We start from the raw sequence: 18,841 nt of genomic DNA, 5'->3' as shown, positions 1-18,841 counted from the left end.
TTTCAAGATGTATGCTCTCAACTTGCTGCCCCAGCCATCAGGCCTGCTGATTCCATGCTGCCTTCGCCATTATGATCCCTAGCCCTCTGGAACTATGAGCCAACCTTTCTTCCAAACGTTGTCTTAGTTATGGTGTTCTATCACAGCAATAAAAAAAGTACCTTTAGATTTTGTAAGGTCATGCATGGATCTGTGGCAGCCAGCACTCCTGATCAAGGCAGATCAAGCTGGCAGAGGTGCCCACCTTTATCTGTGTTAGCTTTCAAATATCCCTTGGGACCTTGAAAGCTTGTATCTGTTATCAGAATGTACCAGCAAGGGGGAATGGACAATCTAAGAAACTCTGAATGTCCTTCTTTTACAAAGCTCTTTTTGTAGGATAAGGAAATAGTGTGATAGATAATTTTCTCTGGAAGCCATTTTTATCATCTCCCAGTCAAAATTTAGGTCAAGATCTAATGCAGAAAAGTGCCAGGCCTTTCTTCCTTTGAAGGGCTGGATTAAGCTGCTATCTATAGTTTAGGAGTGCCTTGTTTTCCTCTGTAAGATAAAAAAAGATACACTGAAACGTACGTCTTCCATATCTCCTTTGTCTTCTCCAGAGCATCCTCTGCAGATTTTCCTGGCTTTCCTTCTCCTTCCATGAGCAACCACAAGGAAAGCAAAGAGGCCACACTCAACAGTGATACCTGAGTTCCCTGTATCCCACCCTCCCTTCTGACAGCCATGAGGAAGGGAAGCCTATCCAATTAGCCACTTTCATCAACATACTCCATCTGACTTTGATACCCTGGGACCTTGGTGAACTCTTTCTGCATTTTGACAAGTTAACTTTATCAAGAAGCAACCAGGGAGCCGGGCATTGATTGGCGCATGCCTTTAATCCCAGCACTAAGGAGGCAGAGGCAGGTGGATCTCTGGGTTCGAGGCCAGCCTGGTCTCCAGAGCGAGTGCCAGGATAGGCGCCAAAGCTACACAGAGAAACCCGGTCTCGGAAAAAAAAAAAAAAGAAGCAACCAGGAAGCAGGGGAAAGCTGCCTGGTTTTGGCACAAGCTTTTGGAGGTACAGGGGAAACTGTTAAGTTTCCTTTAGAACCCTGTTGGTACGTTAAGTAATACAGTGTTCCAAAACCAATATCCCACCATAGAGGTCTGATATACCATCTTAGTCTGACATAGGAAATGTATCGGTCTTACCACATGGCAGTAGGGGCACCCAAAATGCTTACATGAACACAGCCACCCCACCCTCTTTTTTTGTTTGTTTCATTTTATGAGGCAGGGTTTCTCTGTGCGACAGCCCTAGCTATCCTAAAACTTACTTTGTAGACCAGGCTGGCCTCAAACTCTCAGAGATCCACCTGTCTCTACCTCCTACTGAGGTGACCTGAGATATGTAGCCTACAAATAGGTAAGGTCTTGTAGCCTGCATGGAGGGTAATTAGAAGTTGGCCTTTAATTTGAAGTTGTGGAAATCTCTTGCCTCTGTCTTCTAAATGCTGGGAGTATGTACCATAGCTAGTTCACAGTAATGATTTTTGTGTTGAACTTGTATCCTGCAACTTTGCTGGGTTTGTTTATTATCACTAATCAGTTTTTTGTTATTTCATATATAAAAGATCGTTTTGGGCCAGATGTGATGGTTCATACCTTTTATCCCAGCACTCAGAGGCAGAGGCAAACAGATTTCTATGAGTTTGAGGATAGTTAGTGCTGCCTCTGAAACCCTGTCTTGAAAAAGATCATGTTGCCAGGCAGTAGTGACACATGCCTTTAATCCTAGCACTCTGGAGGCAGAGGCAGGCAGATTTCTGCAGGTCTGAGGTCAGTCTGGTCTACAGAGCAAGTTCCAGGACAGCCAGGGCTGCATGGAGAAGATCATGTTATATTGGGCATGGTATTGCATGCCTTTAATTCCAGCACTCAGAAGGCAGAAGAAAGGGGATCTCTGTGAGTTCTAGGCTAGCTAGGGCTATATAGTGAAACAGTTGTGTTGTCTATAAATTTTTCTTTTCCAATCTTGTTGTCTTCTATTTCTTTTTCTTGCCAGTGTTCTAGTTAGAACTTCTAGGATAGTGTTGAAGAGCAAGACCAAGAGTAGGTGTGCTAGTGTTACTGATTTTCCTTCTTTCTTTCTTTCTTTCTTTCTTTCTTTCTTTCTTTCTTTCTTTCTTTCTTTCTGAGACAGGGTTTATCTGTGTAGCTCTAACTGTCCTGAAACTGTAACTAATCTGAAAGGGAGAATTTTCATCCTTTCACTATGACATATCTTAGCTTTATTAACATTGAAGATGTTCCTTCCTAGTCCTAGTTGAATTGGGAAAGGGTGTTGAATTTTAGCAAGGTGTTTTTTCTACACCAATTGACAGAAGTCTGGTGAAGTTTTTTGCTTTTCTTAGTGCGTGTGTACATGATAAGGAAGAGGGGAGTGCTTGCTACATTGAGTGTGTGGAGATCAGGGATGACTTTGTGGAGTCAGTGTTCTCCTCCCATCATTATGTTTGTTCCAGGTATCAAACTCTAGATTGTGAGGCTTTCATGGCAAGCACTTTAGCCTGCTAAGCCATCTTGCACCACCCCCAGGTAGATTTGTAAGTGGCAAGAGTGTTAGAGCTATTGAGTTTCATAAAGTCCCTGGCAGCTGAGTATTTGAAGAGTAAAAGGCAGGAGATGGAAAGACAGAGTTCTCCATGGGAGAAGCCAGAGTTCCAAACTCTGGATTGTTTTGTAGTGATGGAGGGGAAAAGGGGGTGGGGTTAAAGAGTAAAAGGTGGAGCTGGATAGGTGGCTCAGCAGTTGAGAATACTGGCCTCTCTTGTAGAGACCCAGGTTTGATTCCCAGCATCCACCTGGCAGTTCACAACTACCTGTTACTCCAGTCCCAGGAAATCAGATGTCCTCTTCTGGCTTCCATGGATACTGTATGCATGTGATACACATTCATACATTCAGGCAAAACACACATACACATAAAACCAAGATAAATCTATAAGGAAATTTTAAATAAAGTAAATGTTGACCATAAATTTGCAAATATGGGTTCCTCTTGGAATTATGCCTGAACACAGGTTTTAAATCTCAAATCTTGGTGAACACAAAGCCAAGAATAAGAATAATGAGGATGGGGGTGGAGAAGTTTATTGCCTACAACAGACAAGAGCACAGAAGTGTAACACGAAAAATAAAAGACCCAGAGACAAATATTGGGGTTCAAACTTCAAGCTGAAGATCAGAGAGGCAAAGCAGCCAAGCCAGTTAATCTTACCTCTACCCAGCTGAAATAGCAGTCCTGTCTCCACAAATCCTCAGGGCAAAAGTTCTCAAAAGAAGACAGTTCCTGTCTTCTCCTCCTTATATTCCTTTCCCGGCCCAACCATATCACTCCTGTCTCCACCTCCCTAGTGCTGGAATTAAAGATGTATGATCCCAAGTGCTGGAATCAAAAGCATGAGCTCTGTTACTCTTTACTCTTGTGATAGGCCAGGGTGGCCTTAAACTCAAAGAGATCCATCTGCCTGTCTCCTTAGTTCTGGGATTAAAGGTGTGTGCCACCACTGCCTGACCTCTATAGCTTGTGGCTGGCTTTGCTTTCTGAATCCTCAGGCAAGCTTTAATAAATCATAAATAATATACCACTACACAGAAGTCATTTCCAAAGCAGTGCTCTTCTTAAACAAAGGAAGCATGGGAATTTTACTTAGGGTACCTCATATAGGGGTCAGCCCATTTTAAACACATTCACTTAGGAATTGTATTATTTCATATGCTCAATTTAAGGTCATACTTTAAAAAGAAAAGATAGACACATTTTGGGCATTTAGCTCAAAGTCATAAAGCATATATAAAAGATGAAAGTGATAGAAAGAAATGCCTCTGAGCATGCTTAGCTTCCACCATAAAGAAAAGAATACAAAAAAAAAAAAACCTGCCAAAAAGGAAATAACACTTTTTTAAATGTTTTTTTCTTATATTTTATTTTTTATGTATACAGTGTTCTGGCATGTATGCCTACTCACCAGAAGAGGGCACCAAACCTCATTATAGATGATCGTGAGATACCATGTGGGTGCTGGGAATTGAATTCGGGACCTCTGGAAGAGCTGCCAGTGCTCTTTTTTTTTTTTTTTAAGATTTTATTTATTTATTATGCATACAATGTTCTACTTGCACATTTGCTTGCATCTCAGAAAAGGGAAGAGGGCACCAGATTTCATTACGGATGGTTGTGAGCCATCATGTCGTTGCTGGGTATTGAACTCATGACCTCTGGTAGAGCAGCCAGTGCTCTTAACCTCTGAGCCATCTCTCCAGCCCAGGAAATAACACTTTAAAGGTGCATGAACACAGGCATCTGTGCCTTGTCTAGTGGCCAACCAAATGTTGTTTTCCATTTTTCAGGTGTCTACTGACTTAATTATGTATATATATGTATGTCTGAATGTGAGTGTGTACATGTGAGAGTAGAGGTGCCTGAAGAGTTCAGAAGAGGAAGGGTTCAGGTCCCCTGGAGATGCAGGTTGTTGTGAACCATCCAGTGTAGATGCTGGGAACTGAACCTGTTGTGTCATCTCTCTATTTTTTTTTTTTTATGTTATTTTATTTTTTTCTTGAGACAGTCTCATTGAGTAGCTCTGGCTGACCTGGAACTTATTCATTCTGAAGACCAGGCTGGCCTCAGATGCACAGAGATTCACCTGCCTCTGCCTCCTGAATGATGGGGTTAAAGTCATCACCATGACTGGCTTTTACTTTTCATCTTTTGTTTGTTTGTTTTAATTTAAATTTTTTGATGTGTGTGGATGTTCTGCCGGAACATATGTAAGTGTACCATGTATGTACCTAGTGCCTGTGGAGGCCAGAAGAGGGCATTGAATCCCCTGGGTCTGGAGTTACAGACAGTTGTGAGCCTCTTTGTGGACACTGGGAATTGAAACTGGGCTCTCCAGAAGAGTTGCCAGTGATCTTAGCCACTGAATCATCTCTCCAGCCCAATTCATCTTTTAAAGGAAAAAAATAAATACAAAGACATTCTAAAGGTTGTCGTCTCTTTTGTGGATGTCTTTCCCAGGCATCCTCCTACCTATTCTCTTCTCAGCCTTTTTATCTCATTTGTTCTCACATCTCTGTCATCAGTGAGTTTAGTTATCTAGCTGTTTGTCTATCTATTCTATATTATACTACCTCCCTAAGAACTGTGGCTAAAGCCAGGTGGTGATGGTGCATGCCTTATTCCCAGCACACAGGAGGCAGTAGCAGTTGGATCTCTAAGTTTGAGGCCAGTGTGGTATACAAATCTAGTTTCAGTACAGGTAAAGCTGTCATGTAGAGAACCCCTGTCTTGAAAAACCAAAATAATAATGATAATAATAATAATAATAATGATAATAATAAAAAGAAAAAGAAAGAAAGAAAGAAAGGAACCTAGTAATAGAATCATAAAATATATCTTTTTGTTGTTATTTTTAGAGTGCTGGGATTAAAGGTGTGTGCCATCTCTACCCAGCTAGTTTTATGCTAGTTTACTGGAATAGAAAAGGCATGGTGGTGCACATCTGTAATCCCAGCACTGGCAAGAGGTTAAGACATTCAAAGTCATCCTTGGCTGCTGAAATTTGAGGACAGATTAGGCCACATGAGTCTCTTGTCTTTAAAACAAAGTTTACTAGATGCTATTATTATCAGGGTTACCTTCTGTGGCTCTTAGTCTCATTGATTAAAGAAGATATTTATTTCCTCTTTTTTATTTTTAAATTTTATGTGTATGAATGTTTTGCCTGTATGTATGTCTATACCATGTGTGCTTGGTGACTACAGAGGTCAGAAAAGGGTGTCAGATCCCCTGGAATTGGAGTTACAGATGGTTTTAATTCATCATGTGGGTGTTAGGAATTGAACCAGGGTCCTCTGCAAGAACAGCCAGTGCTTTTAACTAGTAAGCCATCTCTCCAGCCCCTGACTACTACTACTATTTCTTCTTCCTCTTTTTTTTTTTTTTTTTTTGTGGTGGGGGTGGTGGAGACAGGGTTTCTCTGTGTAGCACTGGCTGTCCTGGAACTCACTCTGTAGACCAGGCTGGTCTCAATCTGCCCCTACCTTCCAAGTGCTGGAATTAAAGGTGTGGGCACTACCGCCCAGCCCACCTCCTACATCTTCATTTACTTACATAAAAGAAAAAAGAATGAGATCAAATTATAGAAGAACAATAAAAAAGGTCAGAAAATATTATACTACGTGCTTTCCTCTTTTGGTTGTTTTTCCTTTTTTTTCATCTTTAAGCCCAGTTTTCATGTAACCAGGTTGGCATTGAACTCATTATATAGTTAAAGATAGCGTTAAATTCATTGTCCTTCTCTCTCCACATGTCAACTTTTGGCTTTAAATGTGTGTATCATCATACCCAGTGTATTATTGTGTTTGGGGTTCAAGTGCCTGCATGTGGGCATTTGTGATTGTGTGTGTGTGTGTGTGTTTATGTCTTGGTTACTGTTCTATTGCTGTGAAGAGACACCATGACCAAGGCAACTCTTATAAAAGAAAGCATTTAATTGGGTGTTGCTTATAGTTTCAGAGGATTAGTCTATTATTATAGTTGGGAGCATGATGACACACAGGCATGCATGCATGATGCTAAAGAAGTAGCTGAGAGCTTTTACATCCTTATCAGACAGAGAGAGACTGAGTGGGTCTCAGAAACCCTCTAAGCCCCCAGTGATACACTTCCTTCAACAAGGCCACCCTCCTAATCTTTGCAATCTTTTCAAAGAGTTCCGTTCCCTGGTGACTAAGCATTAAAATATATGTGCCTATGGGGACCATTCTCACTCAAACCACATTTTGTTTATGCAAATGTGTGTGCCCATAGAGACTGGAGAATAATGGATGATATCTTCATGTATTGTTCTTCACCTTTTTTTTCTGACCTGTCTCTCCTTGAACCTGGAACTCACCCACTTGACTAAGCTAGCTGGCCAGAAAATTCTAGGGATCCTCCTGTCTCTGATTCTCTCTCCCCAGTGTCAGGTTTACAGGGGCCACTGCATCTAGCACCCAGCTGGGGACATTGGTACTAGGATTCCAAACTCTGTTCCTCATGGTTGCTGACTGAACTGTGCCTAGTCATCTTTAAACTTTTTACCTTGACAGGGCTCACCAGGTTCCCAGGGATGGCCTTAAACTTTCAATTCTCCTACCTAAACTTTATAAGCATCTGGGATTATAAACCCAGCCTTTTCCTAGAGTTTATCAACACTGTACTTGTAGTTATCAGATATTGATAATTTCCCTTTCAAAATTCGCCCTTCCAAGTTTGAGAGTATAGCCAACTATGCTTCAAGCCCTGGTGCCATTCCAAGCTACCCAAAAGAGAAAACAAAACAAAAAAAACACACATACCATTTTGCCTCCAAGACTAATTTACCTAGTGTTCTACGAAGAGAATTTGTATTTTTGAGACTGAAGGAGAGTCTTCTATTGTATCTTTGTGGGCCTGGAGTGTCCCCTAATCTCCAGGCAGACTTACTGCTGTACTCTGCCTGTACATATAGCAGATGAGAAGCTGCTGATGGCTTGGGTACTGAGCTTGGGGGAGCTTGGGTACTGAGAAGTTCTTGTTCCTTCCTAACTGTAGCTGAAGAATGGGTTTCAGAATCAAAAGGAACCTCAAAGATTACTTACTTTAGGTATAAATTGAGGCTCAAAAAAAGTCAGTGACATGAGTTACAAGTTTATTGCTTTAATGGTTGTATGATCTTGAAATAGTAAAAATGTAGGGAGAGAAAGGAACAGATGGACAAGAGCCTCCCATTGATTTGTCATGTGAACTTGGATCTGTCTATTTTATCATCTGCGTTCTGTTAGCTTGATTCAAAATTTACCTTCTAGCATACTAACTCTATAGATTTAATGCTTGGTAGCTATATTAATAAATGATCCTAATTATCTAGCCTTCCTTCCTTCCTTCCTTCCTTCCTTCCTTCCTTCCTTCCTTCCTTCCTTCCTTCCTTCCTTCCTTCCATCCTTTTATTTGAGACAGGATTTCTCTGTGTAGCCCTTGGTGTCCTAGAACTCACTATGTAGACCAGGCTGGCCTTGAACTCACAGAGTCCACCTGCCTCTGCCTCTTGGATACTGGGACTGAATTCGTGCCCCACACACAACTAGAGACTGAATCTATGGCTTTGTGCACGCTAGGCAAACTGTCTTCTATTGAGCTACAGCCCAACCTGCTTACTCTTTGTTCAGGAAATAGTATTTTTGTTTGTTTGTTTGTTTGTTTGTTTAAACTTGGTCTCTATAACCCAGGCAGGCTTCAAGCTTATAATACTTATAATACAAGCTTATAATAGCCGCTTGAATGCTGAAGTGTCAAGTTGCATTTGCTTTTTTAGTATCCTCTTTAGTATTGTTCATTCTTTATGTTGAGGAGTCATTTGTTTTATTAATATGATTTTAAACTTTTACATATTTTTCTTGTGCTTTACAGAAAGAAGGCCTTTCTAAATTCAACAAGATTTATGAATTTGACTATCATCTATATGGCCAGGTAGGTAGAGTGTTTCCATCATAAAGCTGACATATAAGACCCGCATGATGGCTAGCCTGTAATGTAATCCAAGCATTTAGGAAGCTGAGACAGAAGGGTTATTTTTAAGTTGCAACTAGCTGTGTAACAGCCCTGGCAGTCCTGGAACTCACTTTGTAGACTAAGCTGCCCTTGAATTCACAGAGATCCTCTGTCTCCTCTGTGCTGGGATTAAAGGCATGAGCCACCACTGCCTGGCTGAACCTTTATAACTTAGGTAAAACACAAGCAATTTAGAGAAGATCTAGGGATCTGCAAGGACATGTCAGCTTTTTTTCCTTTACTTTTTCATATTTATTTATTTTAATTAACTTATTCATTTACTATGTGGAGGTTAAGAAACATGTAAGCAGCTGGTTCTCTCCCTCCACTATGTGAGTTCCAGAAGTTGAATTCAGGTCATTAGGCTTAAAAAGCAAGAGTGTTTACCTGCTGAGTCATCTTACCAGCCCCTTCTATTTTTTGAAACAAGGTCTCACTACATAGCCCTGTGTGCTGGCTAGTTTTATGTCAACTTGACACAATCTAGTCATCTGAAAGTAGGGAACCTCAATTGAGAGAAGCCCTTAGAAAAAGCAAAAATATGTATAAATAAACAAACAAACAAATAAATAAAGGTCTGTGGTTACAAGTGATCATGTAGTCTGTGTAACTGAAGATTTTCTTGAATTACTGATCATTTTGCCACTACCTCCCAAGTGCTGAGATTATACACATACACCTTCATGTTTGGTTATACAATGCTGGAGACTAGGCTGAGGGCTTTGAATATCATAGGCCAGTGCTCTACCAACTATGCTATACATCCCCATTTCTGATAATTTTATAACATAAGGAGATATCTTTAATAGAATATGGTCCTGTCTTCACTGTTTAACAAGAAAGAAGTTAATATATAGTAATTTGAGGATCTCATCTCTCTACTACACACATTCCAAAACATTGTGTTGGGGAAGGAACATAGGACCTCAAACCAAGTACTTAACCACTTGATGACAGTTATAACTCTCGTCCCTGAGGATTTTTTTTTTTTTTTTTTCAAATAGGCTCTTACTATATAATCCTGGGTGGCCTGGAACACACAAAGATCTATCTTCCTCTACCTCCCAAGTACTGGGATCAAAAAGCATGTGCCACTATGCCTGACCTCCTAAGGAAATCTAAAATGATCCAAAAGGCATCATGGAACTGGTATTAGAATGGTGATTGTTGGGGCTGGAGAGATGACTCAGTACTTACGAGCACTTGGCACTCTTGCAGAGGACCTGGGTTCTGTTCCCAGCACCCATACAGAGGCTCACAACCACCCTAACTCTTGTTCTAGGGGATATAGTGCCCTCTTCTGACTTCCATGAGCACCAGATATGCACATGGTGCACATACATACAGACAAAATAATCAATACACATAAAGTAAAATAAATACATTTTTTTAAAAATTAAAGGACGGTAGTGGGTCATGGTGACATGCACCTTTAATCTCAACAATCAAGAGGATCTCTGTAAGTTTGAGACCAGCCTGTTCTACATAGGGAGGTCCAGGACAGTGAGGACCATAGAGAGACCCTTCTCAACAAATGGGGGCAGGGGCACTGGTGAATTGAATGTGGTTGTGCCACTGATTATGGTTTTTCAGAGTTAAATTTGTGGTCCTTTGTTTCCATCAGTTGTGCTTGTTCTTAGTTCTGTTCATTGTCTGTTATTTCCCTTTCCATTGAATGATTTGGCAAAGTATAACTACAGAAAGACTAACTTTCATTTTGTTGTTACTCAGAATGTTACTATGATAATGACTTCAGTGTCTGGACATTTGCTGGCTCATGATTTCCAGATGAGGTTTCGGAAATGGTCAGTACAATTAGTATGGGAAGTAAGTTGTGACAAATATCACAGGGATTTTGAAGCATGTTGATGTTGCCATGTCATTTATAATAATTTGTAAATACTAATTTATAATACTAAAATTACCTAGGGTTATATGACCTGCTATAAGTTTTTTTTATCATACCTTTAGAATAAATACCCCTAATAGACTCTTTTCAGTCCAGTCTGGATTGCATTTATTCCATTGCAGATGTGCATAAACAGACTCCCGAGTTTCTTCTCTGCATCTCCTGTCAATCTGCTTGGGGGAGTGGACAGTGTGTTATGCAGAAGCTCATAGCTTTACTTTTAATCCTCTGTCAGTTTTCCTTTCTCTCTTGTTTTGAGACATAGTCTATCTCCAATCTTTCTGACTAGCGTTCCCAAGTAGCTGGATGTGTGGCACATGCTACCCTGCCTAGCCTCATTTTCTGGTTTTGGTTTGGTTGTTTTTTTGAGTTTTTTTTGAGTTTTTGCTTTTTGAGGGTGGTGCGTTGGCTTTTTCAGTCCTTTCTCTTTTGAGACATGGGCTATCTCCCGGCTTTCTGACTTAATGTTTCCAAGGTGTTGGATGTCTGGCACATGCTACCTTGCCTAGCCTTATTTTTTTGGTTTTTTCGTTTGATTGGTTTTTGTTTTTTTGTTTTTGGAGCTCTCCAGGCCATTTCCTATAGGAGGCCGCCTGTGCGCCTGCTGTAGTTAGATGTTCTTAATGGAGAGGGCTCTCTGTCCATGATGGTAAAGGCCTCTGAACTTCCGTTTCTATTCTAGGCAGAGCTGCAATCCCCTAGTCCTCTTTGAAGCAGAAATTGAAAAGTACTGTCCAGAAAATTTTATAGACATCAAGGTAAGATCTTTGGAAGATATGTGACGCTGAGATTAAAACAACTAGAAGTCATTGAACTCAGTGATTTCTATATTTTTAATGCATTGGAATTTCCCACCAAGTTCAGTACCACAATTAATTGATTATTTATTTGAGACAGAATCTCACTATGTAATCTTGGCTGGCCTGGAATATAGTATGTAGACCAGTCTAGCCTCAAACTCACATAGAGATCCACCTGCCTCTGGTGGGATTAGAGGTGTACACCACCACACCCAACCAGTATCATGACTGTAAAATGTTTTCTCCACCTATTGTATTGAAGCATGAACTCACAAGGTATAAAAACCAATTTATTTTTTATTTATTTATTTTTTTAAGATTTATTTGTTTATCTTGTATACAGTGTTCTGCCTACATATATGCCTGTATGCCAGAAGAGGGAACTAGATCTCATTATAGATGGTTGGGAGCCACCATGTGGTTGCTGGGAATTGAACTCAGGACCTCTGGCAGAGCAGCCAGTGCTCTTAACCTCTGAGCCATCTCTTTATTAAAAGGTGCAATGAAAAGGACAAACACACAGATACTGAGGAAGGCTGAAGCCACCCCCGATCCTGCTCCGTCTCTTTGTCACTTGGGTCTCTCACCATGCCAAGCATGAGCCAGAGCAAGAGAGAGTGCACTTTCTCCTTCAGCTTTTCAGTCCTCATGTAGCACCTCAGGCCACCTTCTAAGGCCGGTACCCCAAAGCTATTGGCGGAAAGAATTCCCACAACACTGTTTGGAAGACATGGTCTTGCTGTGTAGCCCAGGTTGGCTCACCTTACACAGATTCCTATCTCTTCCTCTCAAAGTGCTAGGATGATAGGCATGAGCTGTATAAGTAAGTACCCAAGGAACTTCTAAAATGAAATTCAAAGAATAAATGTTACTAAATAATTAATTCTAGCCCCCATCTCACCCTTAGGTAAACTCTAGAAGCTTCGAAATAAAATGGAGTCATATGGACCCACATGTCTTACTTCCAAGGGTGAGGCAGGAGGATCATTGCAAGTTCAAGACCAGTGAGGACTACTTAGCAAGACCTTTTCTTGAAAAGATTTACAAAAAAAAAAAAGAAACCGGGCAGTGGGGGAGTGAGTTACAGGCCAGCCTGGTCTACAGAGTGAGTTCCATAACAGCCAAGGAACAGAGAGGAAACCCTGTCTTAAAGAAAAGAAAACTGTCAGGCCAGCAAAAGCCTGGTGACCTGTGTTCACTGCTAGGAACCAATGTAGAGGTTGAAAGAGGGCTTGGTGTGGCCCAGTGCTGAAAAGTGTTTCCTGTCCTTTCAAAGGACCCAAGTTCATTTCCCAGCATCCAGGTGGGCTGCTCTGAGATGCTTGTAACTCCAGTTCCAAGTGATCTAACATCCTCTTCTAGACTCTAAAGGTACCCACATATCAGTGGTATGTACTCACACAGACGCACACATATGCACAAATGAAAAAACAAAACAAAACAAAAAAACACCAGCCTAGAGAGATGGCTCTCTGTGGTTAAGAGCACATGCTCCACTTCAAAATAATTCAGGTTCAATTCCCAGCTCACACATCAGGCAGCACATAACCACCTGTAATTCCAGCTCAAGGGGATCCAATACCTCCAGCCCTATCAGGCTCCTGCCTTCAAATACGCAAAACCCACACACAAACACACATATACACATAATTAAAAATAATAAAAATTTTAAAATATTTTCTAAGGTGAAAGAACAGAACTGACTCCACAAAGCTGTTCTGTGGCATCCACATGCCCTCCCACACAACAACAATAATAACGGGGGGTGGAGGGTGAATTACCAGTTCAAGGCACTTAGTTCTAACTACGAAAGTTTATTAGACTGAAACTCTGGGAAGGTAGCTCATTTTGTAGAGTGCTTCATACTCCATAAACCAGGTATGGTAGCACTGGGGAGGTGGAGATAGAAGAAGCCAGAGTTGAAGATCATCCTCAACTGTGTAGATGTGCAGAGCCTGCCTAAGCTACATGAGACTCTGTCTGGGGAGGGAGATGGGGCAGAACTTACTCAGTGACTGGAACTTGAGCAGAACTGATGGGCGACGTGTTTTAGAGCTGAGTTTTGGATTTCATCATAATGATGAAGTTGTGTGAAACCCTTGGTCTTCTGTACACACACAGGCCTGGAGAATTGTAGCAGATACCATACCAGGAGCAATTTTCTGTGCTCTGTCTCCTCAAACCCACCCCCCAAGTTTGAATACTCCAAGACCAGCTCTGATCCTTAGTCACATTTCTTGATGGACTCTTCTGTTGTTTTGGTTTTGGTTTTGTTTGAGTTGTTTGTGTGTATGTGTTTTGTTTTGTCTTATTTTATTTTTGAATCAGGGTTTCACTCTAGCCCAGGCTGAGCTGAAACTCACAGCCATCTACCTCAATTTCCCCTGTGCTGGGATTATAGACATAACCTATGTTGCCTAGCTAAATCAGATTTCTTTCTTTTAAATTTAACTTTTTTTAATGTTTGCCTGTATGCATGTCAGTGTACTACATACATGTTGGTGCCCCCAGAGGCCAGAAGAGGGTATCAGATCCCCTGGAACAGAAGGCTGTGAGCTGCATGTGGTTCTAAGGAGCAGCCACTGAGCCTCCTAAATCAGATTCTTTAGAGTAAAGGAGCCAAATTTCCCTGCTCACTGCACTTGCCCTTTGTAATTTCAGAAGACTCTGGAACGAGAGACACAGCACTGTCAGGCACTGGTGATCTGGACTGACTGTGACAGAGAAGGTGAAAACATCGGGTTTGAGATTATCCATGTATGCAAGGCTGGTGAGTCTACTGCCGAGTGTCTCTGCATGGGGGTTATTAAGTGCTCTATGGCCAAATTCCTCCATGCAAAGTCCCTCCTGATTCACACACAGAACCACGCACATACACGTCATTAAAAATAATTTCTTGAGCTGGGCGTTGGTGGCTCACGCCTTTAATCCCAGCACTCAGGAGGCAGAGGCAGGCGGATCTCTGTGAGTTCGAGACCAGCCTGGTCTACAAGAGCTAGTTCCAGGACAGCCTCCAAAGCCACAGAGAAACCCTATCTCAAAAAACAAAACAAAACAAAACAAACAAACAAAAATTATGAGATCTTTTAACTGTTCAAGTTCTTCTTTTTCCTAAATTTAAGCCAAAAGATCCAAGTAAAATTTTACTCTCAAAAGGTTCACCTTGGCCGGGCATTGGTGGTGCAGGCCTTTAATCCCAGCACTCGGGAGGCAGATGCAGGCGGATCTCTGTGAGTTCAAGGCCAGCCTGGTCTCCAGAGCGAGTGCCAGGATAGGCTCCAAAGCTACATAGAGAAACCCTGTCTGGACAAAAAAAAAAACAAACAACAACAAAAAAATAAATAAAGGTTTACCTAAATTGTGGCTAAAATTGATCCCATTGTTATTTCTAACAAGACTTAAGTTAAAGATTCTAATACCTTGCCCAGCCTGAATATAGAGGGAAGCACTTAGTCTTGTGGCAGGGTGATATGCCATACTTCGCTGAAGCCCATGGAAGTCCTGCCCTTTTCTGAGGGATTATGGAAAAGCTGTAGATTGGGGGAAGATAGAGGGGAGGAGGGGAAGGGAGGGGTGGTTGTAGTCAGGATGTAAAATAAACAAATTGTGATAAAGGATTATAATACCCTTCCCCTCTTTGTTCTTTTTATTCTGTTAATTTAAACTAATAGGTGAAAGGTAAACCAGCTTCTTGTACTGGTTTGTCTGGATGGTTTAAGAAGAACAGTTGTGCCAGGTGGTGCACGCCTTTAATTTCAGCTCTTGGGAGGCAGATGCAGGAGGATCTCTATGATTTTGAGGTCAGCCTGCTCTACAGAGCAAGTTCCAGGCAGTCAGAGCTACACAGAGAAACCCTGTCTGGGGGTGGGGGGAGAAGAGCAGTTGCTTTTGTGCTGATGCACTTATGATTCAGTTTGTTATCTGTGCTTCCTTCTCTCCTACAGTAAAGCCCAATCTACAGGTGTTGAGAGCCCGCTTCTCTGAGATCACACCACGTGCCGTCAGGGCAGCCTGTGAAAACCTAACTGAGCCTGACCAGAGAGTAAGTGATGCAGTGGACGTGAGACAAGAGCTGGATCTGAGGATCGGTGAGGAGCCTGATGGGGCTGCCCGTTGTATAAGTAGCATCTTGGCGTTAGGTCATAGGACCAAAAATAATTGTATGGCTCATTGCTTTCTTGTTCCTCCTCCCTCCTCTCATAGGAGCTGCCTTCACCAGGTTCCAGACCCTGCGGCTCCAGCGGATTTTCCCTGAGGTCCTGGCAGAGCAGCTCATCAGCTATGGCAGTTGCCAGTTCCCAACACTGGGGTTTGTTGTGGAGAGGTTCAAAGCCATTCAGGCTTTTGTGCCAGAAGTCTTCCACAGAATTAAAGGTAAAGCTCCAAGGCTATTTGCTCTGGGATCTGCTGGTCCCGGAAGACGAGTGGGCTGCAGAGCTTACTGAAGGTATGATTATCATTCAGCCTTGCTGCACTTCACCCTGCCCATCATAGTAGTCAAAGGCTACTCAAAGGGCCCTTACGAGTCTAGAACCCCTCCCTGTATCGTAAGCTTTCTTTCTTTTTTCACTGTAATATACCATTTTCTGTCTGTCATATGGTGGCTTCTCTGAGACAGCTCTGTTTGTCTCTCCAATACAGTAACTCATGACCACAAGGATGGGACTGTAGAGTTCAACTGGAAAAGATACCGTCTCTTTAACCACACAGCTTGTCTTGTCCTTTATCAGTTGTGTATGGAGGTAAGTAGTTCTTTGAGAGCTTAGGGATCTAGAAGCATTGTATATACTCCCAGAAACTTTCCTGTTCTATTTCCCACTGAACAATGCTTGCTTGTCGGCTTAGAGTTTATACCCCCAGGGCCTGTAGGATGCCTCAGTGCCTGCTGCCAAGCATGAAAACCTGAATTAAATCCTTCGGAAACAGATGGTGGAAAGAGAAAACCAACTCCTGAAGACGGCTGTCTGTGTTCCACAATTGAACCTGTGTGTGTGTGTGTGTGTGTGTGTGTGTGTGTGTGTGTGTGTATGTGTGTGTGTCTGTCTGTCTGTCTGTCTGTCTGTCGGTCTGTCTGTCTGTCTGTCTGTCTGTGTGTTTGTGTGCACGCACATGCACACATCACTTTTTTGGGAACCAACTTGGTATGAAAACAGCACTAAAAGTGTACAGAGTGGCCAATCATGATGTGCATGCTTGTAATCCCAGCCCTTAGGAGGCTGAGGCAGGTTCAAGGCTAGCATTTCTCTATGGAGTGAGACCCTGTGTTGTACAAGTGTGAGAAATTGATGGTGCCTCATAGACAGATACTGACATGAAATTACCTTAGAATGAGCTTTATTAGAGTTATGGGCTATGACCATGGCCAGCCAACCTTAATGATGCTCTTAAAATGGGAGAAGCATTAGAAGAGATTTAGTGCCATACCATAAACAGCATGATAGAGTCTTAAAGGAAAGCTTTCAATTCTGGAGACAAGGGGGAATTTCTGATTCTTTAGTGTGTTTGTTTGTTTGTTTTGAGACAGGGTTTCTCTGTGGCTTTGGAGGCTGTCCTGGAACTAGCTCTTGTAGACCAGGCTGGTCTCGAACTCACAGAGATCCACCTGCCTCTGCCTCCTGAGTGCTGGGATTAAAAGCGTGTGTCACCACTGCCTGGCTGAATTTCTGATTCTTATAGGTTAGTGTTTTGTTTTGTTTGGTCAGAGGAGGTATTCCACAGCACAAATGGGGTCATAATTCAAAGGTGGTCCCTGGGTTGTCTGGGATTTCTCCCCACTAGACTTGAAGCCTGGGGCCTGTGTGCTAACAGTTACAGCAGGAACTTGTAAGACCTTTGTCCTAAGGGAGAGGCAGCAGTAGGTCATGGCCTGATTTGTGAGGCAGTAGTCCTGATCTAACAGCAAGGAAAATTGGGTATAACGGTGCATGCACTTGGAAGGTAGAAGCAAAGGATTAGCTCAATTCCTGGTTAGTTGAGTCTCACCTGGGCTACCTGAAACCAAGTCTCAAAATTTTTCTAAGTAGATGTTTTAGATAAAGTCAGAAATTTTACAAGTAGATGGCTAAAATCTTTCTCTGAGATTAGGATGAGTCATCTAAGCCCATTTAGAGCTGGACCCCTGGACCTGGGAAGGAATTTAAACATTTGGTCCAACATCCTTCTAATGGTCACATGAGGAAGTGAAAGTCACAAATGAAGGAGGTAATTTTGGAAAACAATAACACCAGGACAGAAATACAAGAGAAAGTAATAGAAGGTGGCTTGGGAGTAGTGTGGGGACTATTTATTCTAGATGAAGTGAGAGTAACATTTGAGCAACTGAATTCTATCCCGAGGGCCCACATAGTGAAAAGAAGAAACCACCTCCTGCAAATTGTCCTCTGACCTTCACATATGCTTATGGCATGCACACATCGTGCACACACACACCACACACACACACACACAAAATAAATTAGTATAATCATAAACACCTCTGGTACTTCTGTTAGGCTATAGTGGCAACTAATGGCAAGTGATAGACTTTGAGTTCCTTGGAAAGAGCAGCTGGTCCCCACTCTATTGTGAAAGAGAAATTTGGATTATGATATACAAATCTCCTCTTCAGCAAACCATTAAGTTCATGTCCATTTATAGTGTCTTTGAAAGTTTTGCAGTTTGTGTTGTATAACTTTCACTGGTTCATGTCTCCAGTATGAAGTTATGTGATTCTCGGGTTGGAACCTCAGTCCTCATTCATGCTAGGCAAGTGCTCTGCCCCTGACTTATACTCCAACCCTATTTTCCTGAATTTTAAGAAAATTTAAAAAAATGTAACAGGGAGCATGTGTTGGTAGGAGACTTGACTCAGATAACAGACTATGGAATTGCATCAGTTCTAGACTACTTAAAGACTTGTTAGCTGGGCAGTGGTAGTGTACACCTTTAGTCCCAGCACTTGGGAGGCAGGGGCAGGAGGATTTCTGAGTTCTCAGCCAGCCTGGTCTACAGAGTGAGTTCCAGGGCAGCCAAGGCTGTTACACAGAGAAACCCTGTCTTTAAAAAAAAAAAAAAAAAATTGTGAAAATATCTTTCAAAGTTGGAAGGAAGTGATGGCATCCACAGTTTCAATTATTCATGATATTATGTAGGATTCTCCCCTGAGCAAGAGCTGTAGTCCCAGTGTTGTCATTTAAAAAGTGGTGCGAGAAAGACACCATTCGACAAAGCTCATTTGGATGGGTTTTTTATTAGGGGAAAGGGGATGGGAAAAGGGGGACTTGGGGAGACCAGCCTCTCAGGACAGGAACTGTGGAAGAGAAGGGGGCAGGACAGAGACAGGCAGAGAAGGAGGGAGAGAGAGAGTTGAGTGGGCAGGGCCCTTTTAAAAGGGAACATAGTGATTATGCACAGGTGGTGCTCTTAGTGGCTGCAGCTGAGGATGTATCCTGTCAGAACCTCAAGGATAGGCCAGTGTGGATGCCAGAATACTAACAACGGGGACTTGAGGTGGTATACTCCAGGCTAATG

General features: G+C 42.1%; 1 protein-coding gene across 8 annotated transcripts in view; it reads left to right on the top strand.

The window, feature by feature from the left end:
- The window catches only part of Top3a (DNA topoisomerase III alpha), a 47,402-nt gene that overhangs the window by 11,125 nt on the left and 17,436 nt on the right, over nt 1-18,841 (top strand). For 5 of the 8 annotated variants that reach the window (XM_027427275.2, XM_027427273.2, XM_027427274.2 and 2 more), the window contains 7 exons: nt 8,483-8,542; nt 10,355-10,428; nt 11,215-11,290; nt 13,994-14,102; nt 15,277-15,420; nt 15,536-15,706; nt 15,974-16,074. In XM_027427275.2, coding sequence (XP_027283076.1) covers nt 8,483-8,542; nt 10,355-10,428; nt 11,215-11,290; nt 13,994-14,102; nt 15,277-15,420; nt 15,536-15,706; nt 15,974-16,074 — 735 coding nt within the window. Of the gene's footprint in view, nt 1-8,482; nt 8,543-9,649; nt 9,773-10,354; nt 10,429-11,214; nt 11,291-13,993; nt 14,103-15,276; nt 15,421-15,535; nt 15,707-15,973; nt 16,075-18,841 lie in introns of those variants that run through there. The other 3 variants (XM_035448294.1, XM_035448295.1, XM_027427281.2) reach the window with 3 other exon arrangements.

This window comes from Cricetulus griseus, chromosome 7, assembly GCF_003668045.3.
Source record: "Cricetulus griseus strain 17A/GY chromosome 7, alternate assembly CriGri-PICRH-1.0, whole genome shotgun sequence".
In the NCBI taxonomy this organism is placed as follows: Eukaryota; Metazoa; Chordata; class Mammalia; order Rodentia; family Cricetidae; genus Cricetulus; species Cricetulus griseus.
The sequence above is the reverse complement of the archived record's forward strand: the minus strand, read 5'-3'. Positions and strand labels throughout refer to the sequence as shown.